The 22,725-nt window shown below is 30.0% G+C and overlaps 2 protein-coding genes across 4 annotated transcripts in view; one reads left to right on the top strand and one right to left on the bottom strand.

Annotated features, from left to right (window-relative positions):
• The first annotated feature begins 1,450 nt into the window (after nucleotides 1-1,450).
• On the top strand, nucleotides 1,451-2,634 carry LOC129906351 (peptidyl-prolyl cis-trans isomerase 5). Its single transcript, XM_055982084.1, has 4 exons — nucleotides 1,451-1,739; nucleotides 1,810-1,934; nucleotides 1,999-2,251; nucleotides 2,313-2,634. The coding sequence occupies exons 1-4, from the start codon at nucleotides 1,653-1,655 to the stop codon at nucleotides 2,460-2,462; spliced, it is 615 nt and encodes a 204-aa protein (XP_055838059.1). The 5' UTR covers nucleotides 1,451-1,652; the 3' UTR covers nucleotides 2,463-2,634.
• A 13,183-nt stretch (nucleotides 2,635-15,817) lies between these two features.
• The window catches only part of LOC129921025 (sodium channel protein 60E), a 264,152-nt gene continuing 257,244 nt past the window's right edge, over nucleotides 15,818-22,725 (bottom strand). For 2 of the 3 annotated variants that reach the window (XM_056002640.1, XM_056002641.1), the window contains 4 exons: nucleotides 20,941-21,059; nucleotides 20,565-20,714; nucleotides 20,254-20,418; nucleotides 15,818-16,725 (listed from right to left, as the gene is read on the bottom strand). In XM_056002640.1, coding sequence (XP_055858615.1) covers nucleotides 16,286-16,725; nucleotides 20,254-20,418; nucleotides 20,565-20,714; nucleotides 20,941-21,059 — 874 coding nt within the window. In that variant the 3' untranslated portion in view covers nucleotides 15,818-16,285. The remainder of the gene's footprint in view (nucleotides 16,726-20,253; nucleotides 20,419-20,564; nucleotides 20,715-20,940; nucleotides 21,060-22,725) is intronic. The other variant, XM_056002642.1, reaches the window with a different exon arrangement.

Genomic DNA, 22,725 nt, shown 5'->3' with positions numbered 1-22,725 from the left:
TTTGTTGTTGTAAACAGTGTTAAAAAATAGCAAAGAAACGAACCATTTCCTGTCAAAAAATTATCTGAAGGTATCCGAGAATTTTTGGTATACCTCAGGTATTCGAGTGATCAGCTGATAAATATTTGGCTATTTTTTATTTTGATTTCTATTCGCGCGATTATTCAGCTTGAAAATAAAATAAATTTGCAAGAATTAAAGTTAAATCGATTGTGCAAGTACTTTGCAACAATAAAAAAAACAGGAATTTGATCAAAAGAAACAATTTCCTCTTTTCGATATTTTCATTTTTTTTTTTGTAGCTGCTTGGCAAGCTATCTGCATATCTTTTCGTTCAAAGAGATATTCCAGATACGGGTATCCCAGATAGCCTATCCGATAGCTGTTTGAACGTGCCCAATGGAACGCACTTTCAACGAATTCAATACAAATCGTATCTACTCGGGAAGAAGAGCATGAGTAGATGATAGTACTAGATTAACCAAAACATCTACTAGTAGTAAACTACCGCCTCCAATGGAACAGGGCTAAAGCCAGAACCATAATTGGCCATTGGCGGATGGAGTCGGAAGCTGCTGTCAATTGTTGTTGTTTTCTTTGTATTTTCGACAAGTTTTCATCCGTCGAGTGCGGTTGTGAGCGCTGTTACCCTCCGTTTTCATCCGACGATCCGACAATTATAGTTCTGGCTTAATGGTGCAAAATTTGTCTTTTGGAAAAAGGATTGATTCACTGCAATAATTTTGGAACACGACATAATACAAAGCGCTACCTTCTTATTCTGTTTCGGGCATAATAAATTATTAAAACAAACATAACTATCATCTGCTACAATTTCCATGGAATGACGTAAAAGTAAAAATGTACTAGATTGAGTGCACTCAACATTTTCAGCCAGTGCTGTCGTCTTATAAACGTTTAAGTGTAAAATTTTTTCGTGGAGAATTTTCAAAGTGAAAAAGTATCGAAATATTCCTAAACTTTCCCATTACTCCATTCGGTACAAGATGCAAACTTGTTTCTTTGATATTTTTAGATTTAATTGAATTTGAACTTTCACGTTTATAATTGTAAAGTTCTCCAAAAATCTTAACGCACAATTTACGGTCTTGAACATTTTTACATACCAAAAACGTTTTTAATTTTTTTGAATTTGGCTGTTGTTGGTTTGATCAGTTGCAGGTGTTAGTAGATAAGTGTTATTTTTTAAAGAAACGGAGTTTGGACATTCAGAAAATTATAAATAAAATAGTATAGTAGTATAGATAGAATACAGGATTAGCATAATAACGCAACCAAAAAGTGGCTTAATACTATATTAACATGTTCGACATCATTGCTTTCTACTCAAATTCAACTCAAACTGCACCAACAAAAAGAACGGCCATCCGCCTGACAGGTTCAGGTTGAGTGAAAAAAGAAAAAAAAAAATCCTCATCGCATCATCGTAGTATTCCGTTTGATTCCACCTCCATTTTCTTTGTCAAGTTTTTTTGTTTTTGGTTTTTTTGATTACGTGTCGTTTTGTGGAGCGCTCTTCTTCGTCTTCAGTGGGATTTTTTTTTTCTAGAGCCACCTCTAGCTCAACGATATAACATTTAAATCAGTTTGAATTCATAGTTTAGCCGTTGAAGAGCTAAGACGAAACAAACATGAAGTACCTCCTTGTTTTGTGTTTGGCATTAGCCGGAACCGCTTTAGCTTCTGACGCTAGTAAAGGACCAAAAGTCACCGATAAGGTTTGTGATTAAAAACACAAATAACCGCGCTAAATTAAAGATAACTTTAATTTCTATTAAAATAATTTAGGTCTTCTTTGATATTACAATCGGTGGAACACCCGCTGGACGAATTGAAATTGGTCTCTTTGGTGCAACTGTCCCAAAAACCGCTGACAACTTTAAGCAATTGTCTGAGAAACCAGAAGGCGACGGGTAAGTTGCAACTAATCAGGTTTTTTGTATGAATCATTTTGCTGATATGTGAGGATGACTTTAGTTTCAAGGGAAGCAAATTCCATCGCGTCATCAAAGACTTTATGATCCAAGGAGGTGATTTCACAAAAGGTGATGGAACCGGTGGACGATCAATCTATGGCGAACGTTTTGCCGATGAGAACTTCAAGCTGAAGCATTACGGAGCTGGTTGGTTGAGCATGGCCAATGCCGGCAAGGACACAAATGGTTCCCAATTCTTCATTACCACCAAACAGACTAGCTGGTTGGATGGACGTCATGTTGTCTTCGGAAAGGTAAACTTCACTAAAATCTACTTTCCTATCAATTTTGTTTCTTAACATAAATCTTAATTAGGTTCTCTCGGGAATGGATGTTGTCCGTAAGATCGAATCCAGTGCCACTGATGGACGTGATCGCCCTGTTAAAGATGTTGTTATTGCTGATTCTGGCTCAATTCCAGTTCCTGAACCGTTCTCTGTGGCCAAAGAGCCATCACAAGAATAAACTCATTTTTAACGATGGGTGAAAAGTGTGTGTGAGTTCAATGGCACACAATTTCATCTCTAAGAGAAAAGATTAAAACAGAAAAAACAGAGAAAGATATAAAAAAAAAACATTAATTTTTTGCATTTAAAATAAGAGACACAATAAAAGTTCTTTTTTTATAAGAAACAAACAAAAGAACGATGTGCGCATAAATATATTCAGTAGACAGTGGGACAGTAGAAACTGTAGAACATAAAAAATATCCAAGAACTGGCACAGCGTACTTCTCTCAAGAACAAAGGAAATAATAAGAACTAATGGAGAATGGTTCATTGTTTCATTTGTTGTTTGTTGTTTTCTTTTGCCGGCCGCTTTCTTATGGGTCATTCACTTGATTTGATTGATGATGCGAAAGACTTTAAAAAAAAAACGGGTTGTGGTATTATTGGTTTTTGATTTTCTATTGGCCATTGGCCTGCTCTTGGCGGAGATTTCTTTTGTTGAACTTGGTTGTAAAAAAAAAAAATCTTTTCTACTTTTGTATTTTTGTTTTCTCTGTTGGTCAACGTCTTATAGGCATCCATGACTTTTGTTGCGTCTTGCTAATTATGGATGAGAGTAACACCTTTTTTACAAATCAAGTTTAACAATTATCGAATCAGGAATAGGATGAATAATAAGATAGTTCAATATTGGAAGAGAAAATTACATGATAAAGAAATGTAAAGTAGTGATTATTGAGTCGATTAGCATGAAAGTTTTTGCGTTTTTTAATACCTACCATATCATATAGTAATGATTAACAGGTAGGCGATGCATTTAAAACACCGATATCAATAATTTAGTCAAAGTATTGTGAGAAAGTAATACTGCAACAGTACTATAAAAAACAATTGACAATATTGGCTAAATTAAGAGTAAATTTTTTTGTCAATTTAGTACTCATTCTTTGAAACGAACAACAATATGTAGTTCCAAAAAGTTGGATAAATTTTCTTAAAGACAGTAGGTACTTGGTTGAATAAATGATAGTTGTATTTTGCAATACTGCTGCAATATTACTTTTACGAACTCAATGCATATTTACACTTGATTCCAACTACACTTGATTCCAAGATAAAGGCCCTTATTGCGAGTGTCGTTTGTCTATAGTCGATCATCGAAAATGACTTGGTATTTTGAATCATTATCGATAGACGAATTTTTGTCGAAAATCGATCATCAAAAATTTTGAACGAAATTTTTTGTTTTATCGTTCGATTTTTTTCGTTTACAATTTTGATATCGACTCAATTCGAATTTATAGTTTACAAAATCAAATATTTTTGTCGAAAAAGAAACACAATACCAAAACAGGGGTCGAATTACAGCATACGATTACGATCATTCGTCAACGTTTTTACTATTTGTGTCTCTATTTAATTAGTAGAAAAAGATAGGGGCACATAGCAACCATACGTTAACGAACGTATGCCATAATTCGACCCGATATTTATCGATTCGATCGACTTTTATCGCATCGAAAGTTGAACGTCACTCGCAATAAGAGTCAAAGTTTTGTATGAAAACAGACAAAATTTTTGGGTGTGGGATGGAAATTCAATTTTTTTAAAACTTAAATTCAAAGGGTGAACTCATAAGTGAGAACAATTCGTTTTCCGTCAGACTTTCTGGCACCTCTAATCTTGGGATTATTTTTTTAATTTCGAATTCCTTTCAATTGAAAAATCGAATTTTCGGCGATCTCGAAGCGAATTATTTCTGAAAATCATGTTCCATAGAAAAAAAATTCGCCTCAAACGAAGCAGAATTCGAATTTTTTTGAATCCCTCTTTTTTGAGAGATTTACACGGATTTGCACACACACTTGGAACATTTGACATTTTTCAAACGTCAAGCTGAAAGTTTTCTTCGTGTTGTTTGTTCATTTGAGAGCACCAACTTCAAATAAAGAGTAAATTTCAATAGAATATCGTATTTTTATTGCGGAAAAATATAAAATAAATAAAAAAAACAATGTGCGATCAAAATATATTTTTCCTGGCATAGTTCTTGTGAAAAAGTCAAATTACTGTGACTTTTCTTCTCGTAATTGTCGTCAGAAAATTTTTTCTCTGTAAAACTACAGCATACGGCCAAAATAATAATTTTCTACTTCATCTTCACTCAGATCTTAGTAATAACTGCAATTTCCCTTTGATTCTGATTAAAATAAATTTATATTACCGAAGAAAATAAACAAAATTATTGATCAAAGGAATCTCTGGTTTTATTTTGCAGAAATTGTTTTGGTTTCAGCTTGACGTTCGTGTAAAAATTGTTGTCAAATGACACACATACAATCGCAAAAAGAATTCGGTCTGTTTTCATGTTCCTTTTTAACACCAAAAATTCGATTTTTTTGAGGCGATTCAAAAAATTTAAAGGAATTCGACATAAGTATCAGAACTTATTTCACTGGCCATAGGTGATCTGATAATGAATTCCATTACAAATAATTTCTTATATAAAGCCAATTTTAATATCACTATTTAATATTAAGGTTCTTGCTTTGTTTCTAGCTTAATTTAATTTTTAAATCTTAGTCAACATCGCTTTTAATGAATTATTCAATTTGAAATGCGAGTGGTTTTTATGAAGCGGAAAAAGTAAATTAAATCAAACAGTTATACAGCAACCCTATGCATCTCAATACTTTGTGTTACACAAATAACTTTTTGCATTATTTAGCTCATTAATTATTTTAAGAAAAAAGGTGATATTATGGCAGTCCCCGCACGAAACCAAAAAAAACGCTGTCGTCGTTCGTTTAAGAGAGCCTTTATTTAGCAGAATGGTTACTGGATACAATTTTAAGTACTTAATTCTTCTTTAAATGCACAACTGTATGATTTTACCAGAAAAACAATAAATGGTCTACTGGTTTCATGATTTAATCAACGATACAAATTTATTTATTAGTTGTTGCGTTTTAACTTAAAGGTTCACTGTGGCGTATGTGTAACTTTTTTCTAATAACAGTTCTGAACTGATCAGTAGTGTGTAGCTGATGGGAGAGTTATGATCCCCTCGATATAACGATAATAATAATAGCGCCGAGTAAAAGGAAGAACAAGAAGTTCTAACGGTAATTACTATGGCTATACGAAGTTTTATGAATCTCCTTTACATTTACATAGTTACAAATTTCAAATTTTAAATGGTGTAATTTCCAACTGATTGCCACAAAATCAGCTAGGATATGAAGTTAATATCTTATTGTGAATAGATTTTTCTGTAATTTTCATTTCCTAGCTCATTTCAAAGAAATTATGTGAAAATGATCTCATTTCAAATTTCAACATTTATAAAGGAAATTATCCGATCTAGTCGAAACAGGATTTTAGTTACACAAAACACAGCTACATAATATGGGATTAATATAAATTGAAGCTATAAGAAGATGAAGTTTATAACTGGTATTTTATTAATTTGATCTTTTTCTGGCAAATAAAGGTCCTTAAAAGTTGACTTTAATTTCTCTCATACAGTACTGCTCTATATTTGTATAAAGTAAAACACCATTCATTATAGGTACTTAAATCAAATCTTTTACTGTCGAAAATTTTTGGTACAGAAATAGTATTTTATTTTATTTAAAAATAACTTAAAAGATAAACAAGGCTTTAAATACGATACGCATTTTGCTTTATAAAATCTCAACTACTAAGTCCGATTGGCTTAAGTGGCTACGCTAATTCTTTTTTATCTCGTGTAAGGCCAATCATTCACTTTATCCAAATTCTTTTGTTATGTTCTCAATTGAATTAAGAGCACATATCGCATCGTTCACATATGACAGAGACCAATGCTTTTATTTTGTAAATAAAATAATTGTTGCTTTCATACAAGTATTACTTTATTAATTTAAGAATGCATTACATAATATTGAGTTTTACAATACAATTGTTGTTGACACAAGGCTGGCATAGATATTGTATCAAGTACAGAAAGTTATTATATAGATTTCAAGAAACTCATCTTTGAATAAACGGGAAAAGTCTCCGCATCCATATGTAAATATTTCAGTAGCTTTTGTTGTTACAGCGACCGGTAGCCATTTTTTTCTAAAATTTCAAAATTTAAACTTAAACGGTCACTGTGGCGTATGTGTGCTATTTTTTTGTAAATAATATTTGTTGGTTAAGATTTTTTTTGATAAGCTAGTAATAAAACAAACATTATATATAGGGATAGAAAGCACAGGAAGTGCTGTTCCCTGTGGACTTTTAAGAATAACAGTACATAGATAGATATACCACAACCACATCGTAAGTAGAGAGTTCACGATCGTTTTTTAGTGCGTAGCATAACATTTCCAGGGCCCTAGCCCTAATGTCAGAGATATTGATCCGTCGAACTTTATCTTTCTACTCAAAAAAATTCAACAAACTTTCTTAATTATTGAACGGTTTTTATTTGATCTTTGTTTTTGGTAAAATGTTATAATATGAATTTTTTTAAATAATTATTTTTATATATATGGATGTATATATGTTTTGTTTTAATAAATAAGTGAATTGAAAATACTAAATATTTTCGATGATCTCTCGTTTATAAATATTACTTTCTATGTTTTTGTTTTTTTAAATAATATTAATTTTAAATTAATAATATTTTATGGTAAATATGCTGTTTATTTTTTTTTTAATTTTCATTTTTATATATATATATTTATTTATTTTAATAACTTCTATTATTTATATACATTTACATATTTTCATATGTATAACTTTGTTACTTTGATTTTTAATTAGAATATTATTTAACTAGTTTCAAAACAGAAAATTAAATAGGTACAATATTAAAATGGTTACCAAAACAAACTACAACAATTGTAGTATTAACAGTTTATAATACTTTCTTTTTTGTTTGTTCATCAATTTTATTAATTTTTTTTTTTTTGTAAATTAAAAACAATTATATTACCAACTATTAAGTTTTTTTTGTTACATTTTATTTTTTTAATTTTGCGTTTCTATTTATGTTTAACAAAATATTTTTTGTTTTATTTAATTTATATTAGGTATTATTTTTAACGTTTCATATGTACGATTTGTTTTGTACTATTAAATGATGTTTATCTCTGTGAAATTTGAGATCTACCTGGATACAACCATATACATATAGAATGCACCAGGATATGTAAATTTTTTACTGATATGACTTTGGATTATATGATACTAACCGAATTCGAATGATTTGTTAACCTATTTCATATTTTTTAAGGTTTTAAATTTTTGTTTAAAACACCTTGAAACTTTTATGTACATTTGAAGAGACTGTGAAGTTTTGAAGAAGATCAAGACCTGATGTAGAGTTTGAAGAAGTCTTTATTTACAACAACAACTTATGTACTATTTTTTTTTATAAAATAAAAAATCAACATGGTTTTATAGCAGCATTTTTGTTCGGCAGAGTGGCAAGTGAGGTTTTGAATGATAGCTAGACTACGAATTATCTACTTATAAGCGTTTTAATGACCCCTCTTAGTAAGTTTCTTATCTAAATTACAAGACTTCAAAACAAAAAAAATTAGTGTCTTATAAAGCTGAAAGCTGTGGTGATATTTAAGAAAAAATAACAAAAAAACAAGTGTCGCAATCAAACGTGCAACTTAGTATAACTTTTTAACGTTCAAGACAGTCTTAACTTCAAGATATTTTTTCAATCTGGAGTTTTGGTGAAGTCTAAGCGATTTCTACAGTAAATAAATGTGCGTAGGTAATCTCTTTCAATAAAGCTGCCTCACATTGCGTAGTTCTGCCAAATTCTGTTTTTGCAAACAAAAATCTATAAGACAGCTTTTGGGAAACAAAGTTAGAAGAAGATTAAAATTATAAAGAAGATACAACAAAATAAAACTAATAGTCTATTGAATAGACCCTTTTGGATGGAACAAATTCGTTCAAGAGTTTTTATTGGCGATTATGATTCCTTGGCATACAAGAATACTCCAGCCAAAAGTGCTACTAAATCCATTGGTGCATTTCTGAGAAAACGGCAACACTGGTCGGTTTTCAGTTTTTTTGATTTAACTCGAAAACCAAGCCTGACTTTGAAATGGTTCAAAGACACTTTTCATAGCAAATTAAATTTTCTGTCAAGTTAAGATGGTTAAAAAATTTTAAAAATTATTTTTGTCTAAAATTCTAACCTAAAATCAAAGAAAAAAAAGTTAAAAAATTGACAATTTTATTTTTTTTTTACTAAATCAAGTGGCATTTTGTGTATGTAGCCGGGACGTCCAAACTTTGTACTAATGAAATAAAGTAGAGGTAAAATCCTTTGATAATATGCAATTTTTAATTTTTTTTGTCAAGAAACAACTTAAATGTACCTATTCAAAAATTAGCACTTTTTCTAAATTTTTGACTTTTTTAGTTAAAAGCAAGTTTTTAAAACTCGATAAAATCGTATTAATTGGTAACTTTTAGACTTTTAAAGTAAACATACTTCGAGGGATTGATTTAATATAAACTAAATATGACAAACAAAAAAATTTATTTGCATCCTTATGGCCTTTTGTGCAATTTTGTGTATGTGCATTTTTATAAATTCGGGTCGAATGGATGGACGGAGAGCCATTAGCTTTGGTCTATTGCATAGAAGAACATTTAATACCAACTCTTTTACTGTTTTCAATGGCCTGAAAAACAATTCTTGTAAAATCCGCGACCAACGAAAAGTTTCTCTTGAAAAACGAAAAAAATTGTCTAATGAGTTTGAAACAAAATAGGTCAGGGAAATTAGTAAATCAAATTGCACTTTTCGCGGGACAAATTTTTTTCATGGAACGTATTTAGGTGAATGTCCTTATCGTAAAAGTGAATTTTTTGGGATGATAAGATATCGGGAACAGCCGCCATCTTGGAAAAGAGGTCGGTGCCGTTTTTATTTTATAACTCCATTTTTACTCATTTAAACCAAAAATGTCCGAGGGTAGACTTATTATCAATTAAATTATCTAAAAAATGATATACAAATGAATTCCGTGAGTTAGTTCAATTCAATTTTATAGTCGGTCAAAGTCCGGGTTCTTCTCGCAAGGTTAAGACAATATGACATTTTATCAAATATCTGAAGAACTTTTGATTTGTTTGGGATTTTCTTAAAGAATGAATTATAGCACTTTTAATTATCTATGAAATGAAACCTTTATTGTTTTTGTAACCATCACATTGTAGAGGCAACCAAACGTCGAAGTCATGATATACGATTTTTTAACTGAACATATTTGGGATTTCAATAGATCAAATAAACAATCAAAAATTAAACACAATAGTCTCGAAAACATAACAGCTTACACACCTCATATCTTGAGTTATACTTATCGTAATGCTGAGATTGAGGTGTTCATGTTTAGGAAAAATGACAGGGCATCAGTTCTTATATTTAGAATTTTAAATAGTGTCACTTGAGCTTATTCACATTAATTGGAAAATTCACTTCATTTAAAACCTCGAAAACCATATAAAGGTTAACATTAAAGATTTCAAACTTTGAATTCAATATTTAGACGAATATAGTTAAAAAACTGTTTACTTATATTTTGGTTATACCTCCACTTCAAAAATTTGCTCGGTCTAATAGAAGAAAACTTGTTATTTTCTCACTTTTGGATAGTAGAATGTGAACTTCGACGTTAGATGGCTTATACATTATGTTGGTTACAGTAACGATAAAGGGCAAATTTCATAGATAATTCAAAGTGCTATAATTCATACTTTAAGAAAATCCCCAACAAATCAAAAGTTCTTCAGATATTTGAAAAAATGTCATATTGTCTTAACCTTGCGAGAAGAACCCGGACTTTGACCGACTATAAAATTGAATTGAACTAACTCACGGAATTCATTTGTATATCATTTTTTAGATAATTTAATTGATAATAAGTCTACCCTCGGACATTTTTGGTTTAAATGAGTAAAAATGGAGTTATAAAATAAAAACGGCACCGACCTCTTTTCCAAGATGGCGGCTGTTCCCGATATCTTATCATCCCAAAAAATTCACTTTTACGATAAGGACATTCACCTAAATACGTTCCATGAAAAAAATTTGTCCCGCGAAAAGTGCAATTTGATTTACTAATTTCCCTGACCTATTTTGTTTCAAACTCATTAGACAATTTTTTTCGTTTTTCAAGAGAAACTTTTCGTTGGTCGCGGATTTTACAAGAATTGTTTTTCAGGCCATTGAAAACAGTAAAAGAGTTGGTATTAAATGTTCTTCTATGCAATAGACCAAAGCTAATGGCTCTCCGTCCATCCATTCGACCCGAATTTATAAAAATGCACATACACAAAATTGCACAAAAGGCCATAAGGATGCAAATAAATTTTTTTGTTTGTCATATTTAGTTTATATTAAATCAATCCCTCGAAGTATGTTTACTTTAAAAGTCTAAAAGTTACCAATTAATACGATTTTATCGAGTTTTAAAAACTTGCTTTTAACTAAAAAAGTCAAAAATTTAGAAAAAGTGCTAATTTTTGAATAGGTACATTTAAGTTGTTTCTTGACAAAAAAAATTAAAAATTGCATATTATCAAAGGATTTTACCTCTACTTTATTTCATTAGTACAAAGTTTGGACGTCCCGGCTACATACACAAAATGCCACTTGATTTAGTAAAAAAAAAATAAAATTGTCAATTTTTTAACTTTTTTTTCTTTGATTTTAGGTTAGAATTTTAGACAAAAATAATTTTTAAAATTTTTTAACCATCTTAACTTGACAGAAAATTTAATTTGCTATGAAAAGTGTCTTTGAACCATTTCAAAGTCAGGCTTGGTTTTCGAGTTAAATCAAAAAAACTGAAAACCGACCAGTGTTGCCGTTTTCTCAGAAATGCACCAATGGATTTAGTAGCACTTTTGGCTGGAGTATTCTTGTATGCCAAGGAATCATAATCGCCAATAAAAAGTCTTGAACGAATTTGTTCTATTTTTGCTCTGGAGCTCGGGTCTATTAAATAGACTATAAGCATATTTAAAAAAAAATATTTCGTTTTTTTTTTTATTATTTGCCACATAAAAGTGTAATTATTGTCGGTTTGGTATGTGTTTATTTTTTCTTCGCAATTTTTTTTTTTAATTTTCTGTTTTTTTTTTTTTTTATTTTGTGATAAAAACAAGCAAACTTTAAAACTATTTTTTGATTATTTAACAACAATCGGTTATCTAAGCGTTTTCTACATTTTTTTTTTTTTATTTTGAATTCACTTTCGTTTCTTTTTTATTTTTATTTGTTATAGAAAAAAAAATATCACTTAATTGACGAGTGTATATTGGTTGCATTCTGTTAATTTATTTTATTACATATTTTTAAGTTAATATAAACTTTGTTTTTAGTATTCTCTGATTTAGTTAAAAATGAAATGATTTTTTTATTCTTTTTTGTTTTTCTATCTTGTGAAATATGAGAAAATGTTAGAAGAAAAGTGAATTCGTGAATATATGTTTTGTGGCTGTACAAATATTTAAAATAAAATTGTTTTTTTTTTTTCTACAAGAAAATGCTTATATATTTTAATAGATAACCACTATAGTAAAAAAAAATTTTGTAAATTCAAATTGAATGTGTGTATTTTTTTATTTTTGTATTAAATATTTTAATTAAAAAAATGATAACATTCATTTAGAGTAAAATCATCTGCAACACACACTATACAACATATCTACCTATTCTTTAATTTTAGTATTAAATTTTAAATACGCGTTAATTTATCTAACCAAACCCAGAAGAGTAAGTTAAAATTTAATTTGTTATTTCTTTTTTTTTTTTTTAATTTAATGTAGATATTTAGTTCATAATGATTGTCAATAATAAAACGAATGAGAGAGGTGAAACTTTAAGATTGTTATATTGTTTTTGTATCTATTTAAGTTTTTATTTTTAAGAATTTTTTTTGTTATTATGTAAATAATTTTGCATGGTTGTTGGCTTATATGTTTTTATAAGATAAAAATGTAAGTGTACGATATTTGGCTCTTACAAAATTGTTATTGTTGAAACGTTTACGTATTGTTTTTTCTAAGTCGGTATTATGTTTTTGAATGGTAAGTTGTGTTTTTTTTTTTTTTGTTTCTTTTTGACTTGGAAGTTTATTTTTTCTGAATGATACTAGAGTTATTGATTAACACCAAAGCAAAGTTATGAAAAAAAATAAATAAATGCCCAACAAATTGAAGAATAACTTTGTTTATCTTTAAGAAAATCCTTTAAGGTTTTATTGGGTCTTTCGAAACATAGAAATGATATAAGAATTTAAGAACAGAAGGGACAAGTATGGTAGATAATTCATCCTTCGCTGATAGAGTCTACATAAAATGTTTTGCAATCGTATATAATTTATGAGTTCAAACAATTGTGGAGTATAAAAGTATAACTATAAAATTGACGGAAGCGTCGTCGGATGAAACGGGGAAAAACAGCAAAAACGTAGGAGTTGTTCCGACTGCTTCCTCCAATTTTAGTTTTGGCTTAAGATCAAATACACTATTTGCTTATAGTTGGCATAATTGAGGACATGAATACACTCCTTTTTTCATGAGCTAGACATTAATCAACATTAACCAAAGTACATCATCAATGATTTCTTACAAAAACGTATATATTTTAGTCGGTTATCATGTCTTGTTTTACAACAGAAAAAGATGATTTCTTTTTCTGTTTTGGTTTGAAATAATAAAAAAAATGTTGCTCTACAAACTAAAAACATGTAACTTTCAAGGTAAGTATCATCGGTGGAAATCATACAAAAAAATAAAACAAAATGTAATAATAGTTTGGAAACTTTGACGGCTATACGCAAAGTTTTTTTTCATTATATTGCAAAGTTAACTCATAGTTAACGAAATTGGTTTTGCGGTGAAGCATTAACTAATATTTGATTTGTAAAAAATCTTGTAATATCGATGTGTAATATAATATATAGGTAATAATATAATATGAATATCATATTGGTTTTGATAGTAAATGTGTCTCTTTTCATTTAAATATATTTCGCGCAGTCATCTCTCTAATATCGAGCCCTATCCACCAATTTATCATTACCGACATTGTCATGAAAAATTGCATCTCTGCTAAGCGGTTCAGGCTCATAAGGAATTTGTTGGTCCATTCTATTTTTGCAAACTAATTACACCAACAAAGGAATGGGCTAGAGAAGAGTTGTAAGTCATAAGGCCTTGTCCCTTCATGTTAAAAATGTTAATATTTATTTTAAGTGGAAACCCGTTGTCTTGAATATATAAAAATAGCGAATAAGAAAATAACTGCCTCAACGCATATATCTCTTGTTCTGAGGGTAAACATTTTTTAATTGCATAAGCCTCCATTTCATCAAATAAAAAATATTTTTCAAAATAATGCTAGTAATATCAAATTTACCATATTCTAAATTTGAACGAAATTCTTTTTCTTAATTGGATAAAATATAAGTTTCCAAGGAAAAGCTGCTAAAATATTCTTCCTGATTACAGGAGCGTATTCATAGTCATTTTTTAAACTAAGGCCTATATTTTATTTATGTTGAACACATGCATGTTTTTGCATTCAAGTCGCCATACTCTCAAAATATTTTAACTTATTCATACCACGTTCGCTATTTGCATGTTAATAACTTGCAATTGAAAGTCAGTAAAAATTATTCAAAAACTGGTATCTTCAAGCAAGTTGGATCATAAAAAGCGTATGCATTAGTTATGCAAGCTCTTTGTTTGCCAGAACTTGCATCGCACAGTAAAACTCCAAGTCTTACTAACAGGAGTTTGAAAACGTTAAAGTTTAAGGGCAGTACTAAATTAACAAAAATTAATAAAGGAGAAATAAAATTATTTCTAGAAATTGACCCCAACCATTAAAGGATTTTTTGAAAAGAAAATTGAAAAGAAAATAACAGCCTGAGTAAACAAAACTAAAAGAACGAATGAAAGAGAAGAATATTGATTATATAAATAGAGAAAGTGTTTTTGATTTTGTATAATAAGAAGTTTTAACCTTTTTTTTTCGATTTTTATATACACGCAAAACAAATGGTAAACTACTTAAAGTTATTTTCGGACAACCAAGAGTTTAAGATCAGTAACAGATCCCAAACTTATGTAAAATAAAATAAAAAAATTCGTGTAGTGATAATTTTGTTTTTTTATTTTGTGATTGGTAAAATTATGTATTAACAAACAAATATTTACATAAACCAAATATGTAATATTAAATAATTAATTTTTATTTTTAATTGAAATAACATCCCATAAAAAATTTAATTAAAAATATTCGTAGCTACGCCTTATGATTTAATATTACTTCTTGTTCTTATAAAAAATGTATGTTTCTAAGTCTGGTAACTTTATTAAAACTAGTTGTTTTTTTTTCTGTTTTGTATTTTAATAATCTTCTTAAAACTAATTTCACTTTTTGTAAGTTCACTAACATTTTTGGCGTTATTTTTACAGCGCAGCTGGAAACAAATTACCTATATTATAACCTATACAATATAATTTTTTTTTTTTTTCATTTCTGTACAATATTTGTTTGTTTTCCCCTTTAAATAAGTAATAAAAATTTTCTTTTTTTTAACAATTTTTTTTAATGATTTTTATTTATTATTATTATTTGTTTTATTTTGTTTTAATTAATTAACTAAGAATATTTATTGCCCTAAAATGATTGCTATTTAATTGTTTTTTATAATAATTCTATTATTTTGTTTTGTAACTAGGTATATGAGATTGTAAAAAAAAAAATTAAAATAAAACAATTGTTTGATATATTGTAATAGGAAGGTACATTAAAGTTCGAAATCAACTCGATTAGTGTCTATTTACAGAGTTTTGTAAGTATTGGAAGTGGAAAACTTTAAAATAACTTTTTTTTTATAATTATTTAATTATAGGTTTTTATATATAAATTTATTTATAATATGCTCACTTTGGCATAGCTTATCGCAGCTATTCATTGAATAGCATGTTTTGTTATTGTTGATTAAAGAGAATAATGTTTATGTTATGGATGAGCTTTTTTTTTTGAGAAGTTTTGAAACTGTTTAGGCATTGTTTTTGGATTTTATTTAAGAGGTATACATATGTGTTTGTGACTATAAAAAAAAGAACTTAAGTTATGCAAAAAATTGGTAAAAATTGAAAGTGTCTTTACTGGTCATTTAAGGCAAAAAAACAAGAGATGTCTATAGAATAAAATTCGATTTATCAACGATTTAAGATCATGTAATTTATAAATTAAAATAAATAAACATAATATTTATATTATATAGGCTCGATGTTTGCAGAGCTAATGTCATTTTCTATGTTTTTTTTTCTGAAGGGTTTACTTTGTATGCAGTTTGACAGATATAAATAGCAACAGGAACTTCGTACAAAGTTTTGTAAGACGTAAAATAAACACTCTAATTTGCTCCAATTTTTTATGAATGAAATTTCGATCTTATGCTATCAGTTTTACAATTAAGACTTTTTTTTTTAAACTTAAATTTAATTTACACTTTTCAAATACCCTGAACCTTTCAAAATTTACAGGAAATTCGGTAGCTATTTACTTAACACACACTGGTATATAAATGACGAAGTTATTATATAAGTAGTTATAGAAGGATGATTTAGATTTATTATATTTATTGTTGTTATTCGTATTTGCAAGTGAACCATTATTACTTTGTGTATTGCTTTAGAGCTCACTACTCTCATCAACCAAAACAATACTCAAGTTAAAGATTGTCAACTTTGTTTTTCATCTGCTTTATCTATAGACTTTTGATCATTCTCATTTCTCACTAATGGTCACCTATTGCTGCTATCAAATTGTTCATTATCATTATCTTCTAGTATAAGAATTTCATCGCCTTGTGGACTTTGACGTTTTATTGTTTCGTTAAAGTCTTTATCTGATGATGGTGATGATATATCCTGTTGTTGGTCGTCTGTTTCTTCTTTATAATCGTAAAATATTTGTGATGTATCACCTTGAATATTAACATCAATTGGTTCACTAACATCAATTATAACATCATCATTTATTATTGATCTGCTACTACTGGATTCAGTTGGTTGAGGAGGATACATTTCTAATGCTGATGTTAGTTGAGAAGTAAAGTCTCCTTGTGGTGGATCTTTAGGACTTTCAACATTTATTTGAACACCTGAATAGGGTCCCATATCGTCCGAAGAAAAATCATCAGAGCCAGGACTGATTTTTATTTGTGGTGCTCTATGAATTTTATCTGAAATTAATTGAAATAAAAATTATCAGTTCTTTTGTTGTGTAATTTGTAGATTAATTTAAAAAAAATTGCCTTTAGATCAACGTCATTTTAACTTTAGATGGCTAAGCTTTTATTCAAAAGAAATTCTCCCCATAGTTCATTGGGCGTAATGTTTGACTGCTGACTTCGGGGTGTGGTTTCAAGCTCTACCACATTTAGCAGCATTCATTTATTTAACTCCCCAAGTTTCGATTGGGCGCCACTGTCTATTTAACAACATTTAAGTGAAAAAATAAACCCTATCTATTGCTGAATCGACGGGGTATATTTTCTTAACTTTAAATCCTAAATGTAGTCAACCCTGTACAGAGCCAACTGTTTGTGAGACAACCCTTTGCTGGTTGAAATTGAATCGAATACTCTTTCATTTAAAAAAAAAGAACGATTAAATAGCAGATATGTTTATTTATTTACACACATCTTCAACTTAGACTTAGCATCTGCTTCCGAATGAAAAAAAAAAATATTTCGATTGCAAATAAGTTAACAACCCGAACCTACAAACTTTTGGTTTTTCAGTTATGAATAGAGTTTAAAAAGTGCTTTCTTTTGATGTCTCATTCGATGGATTTGGAGAAAATTTTTTAAAATTCGGAATTTTTGTATAATTTTCGAAAATCTTAAAAAAAATAAATTTGTAATTTTTTTAGCTGAATGCATAGGGGCTGTTCACTGTGATCAATTCTGTAAACAAAAACTTGTTTCGGGACTTTGATCCGAAAATATCTGCTTCCGAATGAAAAAAAAATAGGTAGGTAGGGTAAGGTGGTATAAGAGTGCGCATTTTAGACAAAATACCAAATAAAACAATAACAAAAAGAATTTAACTACTTTTTTTATATATAGTTTTTAGTTTATAATCAAAGCAACGAAAAAAACTTAAAACTGGTAACAAAAATGTATTAATTCAAAAGTTATAAACAAAATACCACATTAGGAAATTTGCGCACTCTTATACACACTATTGTGTAAGAGTGCGCGGCTTAGTTTGTAAGAGTGCGCAGCTGCGCACAGGTGTAAGTTCGCACAAAAGTCGCAAATAAAATTGCCTATCTCTAAATAAACAGAGTATTTTTCAACCCATCACTCCTTGCATGAGGAACAATCAATTTAGTCTTCGATTACTGGTTCCGAGAAAATTTCAATATTTCCTAGTTACTCTCATTCGCTTGTTTTTTGTAAAACTTTTATTTGGTTTCTTTTTGGTTGGAATTGCTTTTTCTAGCTGCTGTTTGCTGGTATATGGACAAATGCCAGTTATTTTAAAGCCTTGGATAGCATTTACTGCTCTTATAACCCGCGCACTCTTATACATCATCATGGTGCGCACTCTTACACGCTCAGACATGTAATCGAAGAATATATATATATTTCACAATGCACTTTATGACCAGTCTTACGTGTTCCTCAAATGTTTCTGTTTGTCGACTTTTTAATGTCCCATACTTTGTTAATTGTTATTTTTTGTTGTTAAGCGGAAAATTTAATTTGTTTGGCAAGAAATATTGGGAAAAAAAGTGCTAAAAAACTTAAACTTAACTAGCACCTCTGTTTACAAACACATTTGCATGAAATTTTGACAGCAGATCAAACTCATTTAGATCTTTCCAAAATAAGTGCATTCAGTCTTATATTCCCTTTCAAACCGTAGAAAATGGCCTTGCGCACTCTTATCAACCGCGCACTCTTATACCATCCTACCCTACAGGTTTGAGGTGGTTTACAATCTGTGAAAAGTTCTGAAAGTTCGTCTGTCCGCTTGATCCGACTTGAGTCACCGACTTTAGTCGCCGAAGTGAGTCGCCGACTTTAGTCGCCGATTTTAGTCGCGGACCTTAGTCGACGACCTTAGTCACTGACTTGAGTCACCGACTTTGGTCGCCGACCTTAGTCACCGACTTTGGTCGCCGACCTTAGTCACCGACTTTAGTCGCCGACTTTAGTCGCCGACTTTAGTCGCCAACTTAGTTCGCAGACTTGAGTCGCCGATTTTAGTCGCCGACTTTAGTCACCGACCTTAGTCGCCAACTTAGTTCGCAGCCTTGAGTCGCCGACTTGACTTTAGTCGCCGACTTTAGTCGCTGACTTTAGGCGCCGACTTTAGTCGCCGACCTTACTCGCCGACTTTAGTCGCTGACTTTAGGCGCCGATTTTAGTCGCCGACTTTACTCGCCGACTTTAGTCGCTGACTTTAGGCGCCGACTTTAGTCGCCGACTTGAGTCGCCGACTTTAGTCGGCATCTATGATCCCAACGACTCACAAAATATCGGAAAAAAAAGAGCGAAAAAAAATTCAAAAAAAATCATCACATGATTTGCTTTGAATTTTTTTTATTTTTCGTATCACAGACAAAGAAACGAATACTGGCTACTTCGTTTTAAAATATTTAAAGAAAGTGTAGTGTATGTGGGTGCAGATGTTATCACGCACCTGCATATCTGATCGTGTTTGATAACGATCATCATCACCATCTCGAGCACACGCGCATGCACACGAGATAAGACGAGAGAGTCAGTCGTTGGTTGATTCTCGGAGTGTGGTGTTGGCGAGCCGGTGAATACTACAGAAAGCTTAAAATATTTTTCATACATTTTTAGACCAATAAATGTACAAGATATTTGAAGTGCGCCATTTCCCCCGCCGCGCCATCTCACCCGCTTTTGCCCTATTTCGGTTTCAAAAAATACAACAACTCGAACTTTACAAACTTTTGGTTTTCAGTTATGCATAAAGTATAAAGAGTGCTTTCTGTTGATGTCTCATTCGATGGATTTTGATAAAATTTTTAAAAATTCGGAATTTTTATAACTTTCGAAATAAAAAAAAAAAAAATTTTAATTTTTTTAGCTAAATGCATAGGCCTGTTCACTGTGATCTCATATCTGTTAACCAAAACTTGTTTCTGGACATTGATCCGAAAATATCTGCTATTGGCAACCCTAAAATAGGGTCAGCCAAATCGAGTTGCGTTTGAGTAGGAACCAATTACTAATCTGGTGTACGAAGTACTTCTCCCACTTTTTAACGGGCTAAGCGTCCAAGAAGAGTGACTGTAACATTTAGTTAAGTCCGCTATTCAGACTGATTTATAGTGATTCAGGCTGATTTATAGTGACTCTGCTATCTCAGATTTTGATTTATAGTGAAAATGGCCGGTATTAAAATCAGCCCAACCTAAACCCTTTAAAAATATAAACATGAACAATAATAAAGCATATTTTGTACGTGACACCAGATATGTCTGTACGTAACAGTGGAATGCACCTATTGGAGTTTTAAACTCTATGTATATCGGATTAAGGAATTTTACGGGAAATGAGAGAAGTTTAGAAAATAACAAATTTTGGCTCTCAAATTCATTGAAGTGCAAATCAAGACAACATTTTTGGGTTATATAATTTTTATTGTTTCAGAATTGCTCAATATTTATGACCGATAAAACAATTTTTTAATAGAAACTCAAAGAAAATTCATAGCAGACTCACCTATTGGTGTAAACTCTTCATCGTCGGTCTCCGTTTTATATTCTTCGCTCTCCCTATGAACTAATACATGTACCAATGTTGAATTATCCGGTCTTAATGATGGTCCCGTTGGTGCTTCCGGTGATGGCTTTGTCACCAAAATACTCACTTCCGATGGTCCATCGGCTATTATTTTTCATTTTGGACAAACACACACGACAAAATTGTGCACACAGATATAAGTAGAAGAGAGAACAGAGAAGAGAAGGAAGAAACGAAAAAGATATTCGTAAAATCAAGGATATAAAATGTAAATATTTGGACACACATACAGACAAAAGCATTTTTGTTAACTCTTAAAGCGCTTTGTGCTGACAAACCTCTTTCTAACGGTGGTTTTTTGCGTATAAAGCTCGTTGCACGTTTCCGTGTTGGCGTTGGCGCTATGATCGTTTTTTCGTCGGTCGTTGTCGGTGTTATGCCTGTGATTTGGTTTTATTTTGGTTTTTGTTTTATTTTTTTCATATAGTACATTATTTTGTGATAAGTTTTTATTTAAATTGTGTAAGTTTTTTTGGTTTCAATTTATACAATTGTGTTAAATAAAAAAACAGTAAAAATCAAATTTAACATAATTTACATAAAACTTAACGAAAACAAATTTAAATGAAGATTTAAAGTATATATTAGGTATATTTTGTTATTTACTTTTTCTATGTACAGATGGTGAAGTTAAACTATCATCGACGGCATCTTGATGGCGTAAAAAGAAATTATAGAAACTTCGGCGACGATTGGCACGCGGGGCTTCCACAAATATGCTACCACTTTTTATTTTTGTTATATAAAATAATAATGATAATATTAATTATTATTATTATTTTTTTATTTATCAATTTTTTTTTTGTTTAGTTTTAAGTTTTTTTTTTTTGAAACTTTTCACGAAATCTTGATAATAATGTTAAATGCTGCAAACTTTGATAAAAAAATATTATGATTGATAGGTATACGATCTTATGGCATAGGTACATACATTTATGCACATCAAACATTGAGATAGACATTTTTTTATTTAAACAAGGATCTTATTGTCTATAGCATTCAGGAATGGTTTATAAAACTGGGTTAACAACATGTAATTGACTGCCAAAATTTGGACAAAATATATTGTTTTTGGGAATCAATTGTATTTTAGAACATTTACATGCTTAGAATACATGAACCAATTAACAACAAATAGATATACAAACAATAATTATTATTAATATAATAAAAGTTTAATCCATTCATACGAGAGAAAATACTCTATAAGTTTAAACGAGTTTCGAAAAGAGTTTAAATTTAACTTATAGTGGTTTAATTTTGTTTTGTTTTTAAAATTACATGCGTATTATGTATTAACAAGAATACGTGACATAACAAAGTAATGTTATTTTTGATGATATAGAAATTCAAACTAAGGTGAACATTTAAAAGAATCAAGTTTAGAGTGGCTCGTATGAATGGTTTTTATTTAAATAAAATTAAGTACAAATTATAGTCGCAATCACATTTTAAGGTCAGCTTAATGCGACTATAATTTTGCACTATTCCAGTAAATTTAAAATTTTGGGTCAAATATTTGTTGGCCTTACTTACATTTTGTTAAGCCTAAGGTTTAAAAAAAAACAAATAAACTTATATCTTAATATTACTGTTCAGTAGTAGTTGTGTTGTTTTGATTACAAAATACAAAAAGAATAGTTACTTCTCGTGGACAATCAGAGGGTAGTGAGTGACTTACATTCTTAACAACTCCTGTTTAGGTGTTGATAGACAAAACCTTTGAAGAAATGAAAAACAAACTTTTGAAGGATTTTCTTGCGGATCTAAACGGGTACTAAAAGAGGCTTTATAATATTTACTTGCAACTGACAGTGGCTCCACAAAGTTCAAGATTAGAGAATGGTTATGAAAAATGAAAAGAAAAGGCCTGTAATATCTATGTAAAAATCCTTTATTGCCAGATAAGGCAGGTTTTTAATAGACGTACCAGTTGAAGGAACTTTTCACCGTTGGAAATCTAAAATTTTCTTCTAAATCATAAGCACAACTCCAGTGGCAGATTTCTTGTAAAATATCTCAAAAAAATATACAGTAAACTATACAACTTTATTGTGAGTTTTACCGAAACAACATTTCATTAAAAAAGAAACATTTTTGAAGTTATGAAGAAATTAACTATTTGACAAGAATATAGATTAACGAGTATCACCATCTAGTGTTCATAATTGTAAAAAGTGTTCCGTTTCTTATGGTGTGAACCTACTAAGCCAAAAATTAAACTCTTTAAAACAAAAATTCTAAAAGTTTCTGTTCTAAAATTCTTAAAAAACGAAAGTTGCATGCTATGTCTTTTCAGTTTATTTCATTTTTCGTTGGACTTCTTTTACTTTCAATTTGGAGCCAAAGCCTATTAAGTTGAGATAAGGAAATATTTCTTTGTAATCCACT

Source organism: Episyrphus balteatus, chromosome 1 (assembly GCF_945859705.1).
Source record: "Episyrphus balteatus chromosome 1, idEpiBalt1.1, whole genome shotgun sequence".
Lineage (NCBI taxonomy): Eukaryota > Metazoa > Arthropoda > Insecta > Diptera > Syrphidae > Episyrphus > Episyrphus balteatus.
The sequence above is the reverse complement of the archived record's forward strand: the minus strand, read 5'-3'. Positions and strand labels throughout refer to the sequence as shown.

Bases quoted from the DNA above. Each gene is read 5' to 3' on its own strand.
- LOC129906351 (XM_055982084.1), top strand. From the start codon at position 1,653: ATGAAGTACCTCCTTGTTTTGTGTTTGGCATTAGCCGGAACCGCTTTA. The intron at 1,740-1,809 runs GTTTGTGATTAA...AAAATAATTTAG, and splicing joins GACCAAAAGTCACCGATAAG to GTCTTCTTTGATATTACAAT. The intron at 1,935-1,998 runs GTAAGTTGCAAC...GGATGACTTTAG, and splicing joins GAGAAACCAGAAGGCGACGG to TTTCAAGGGAAGCAAATTCC.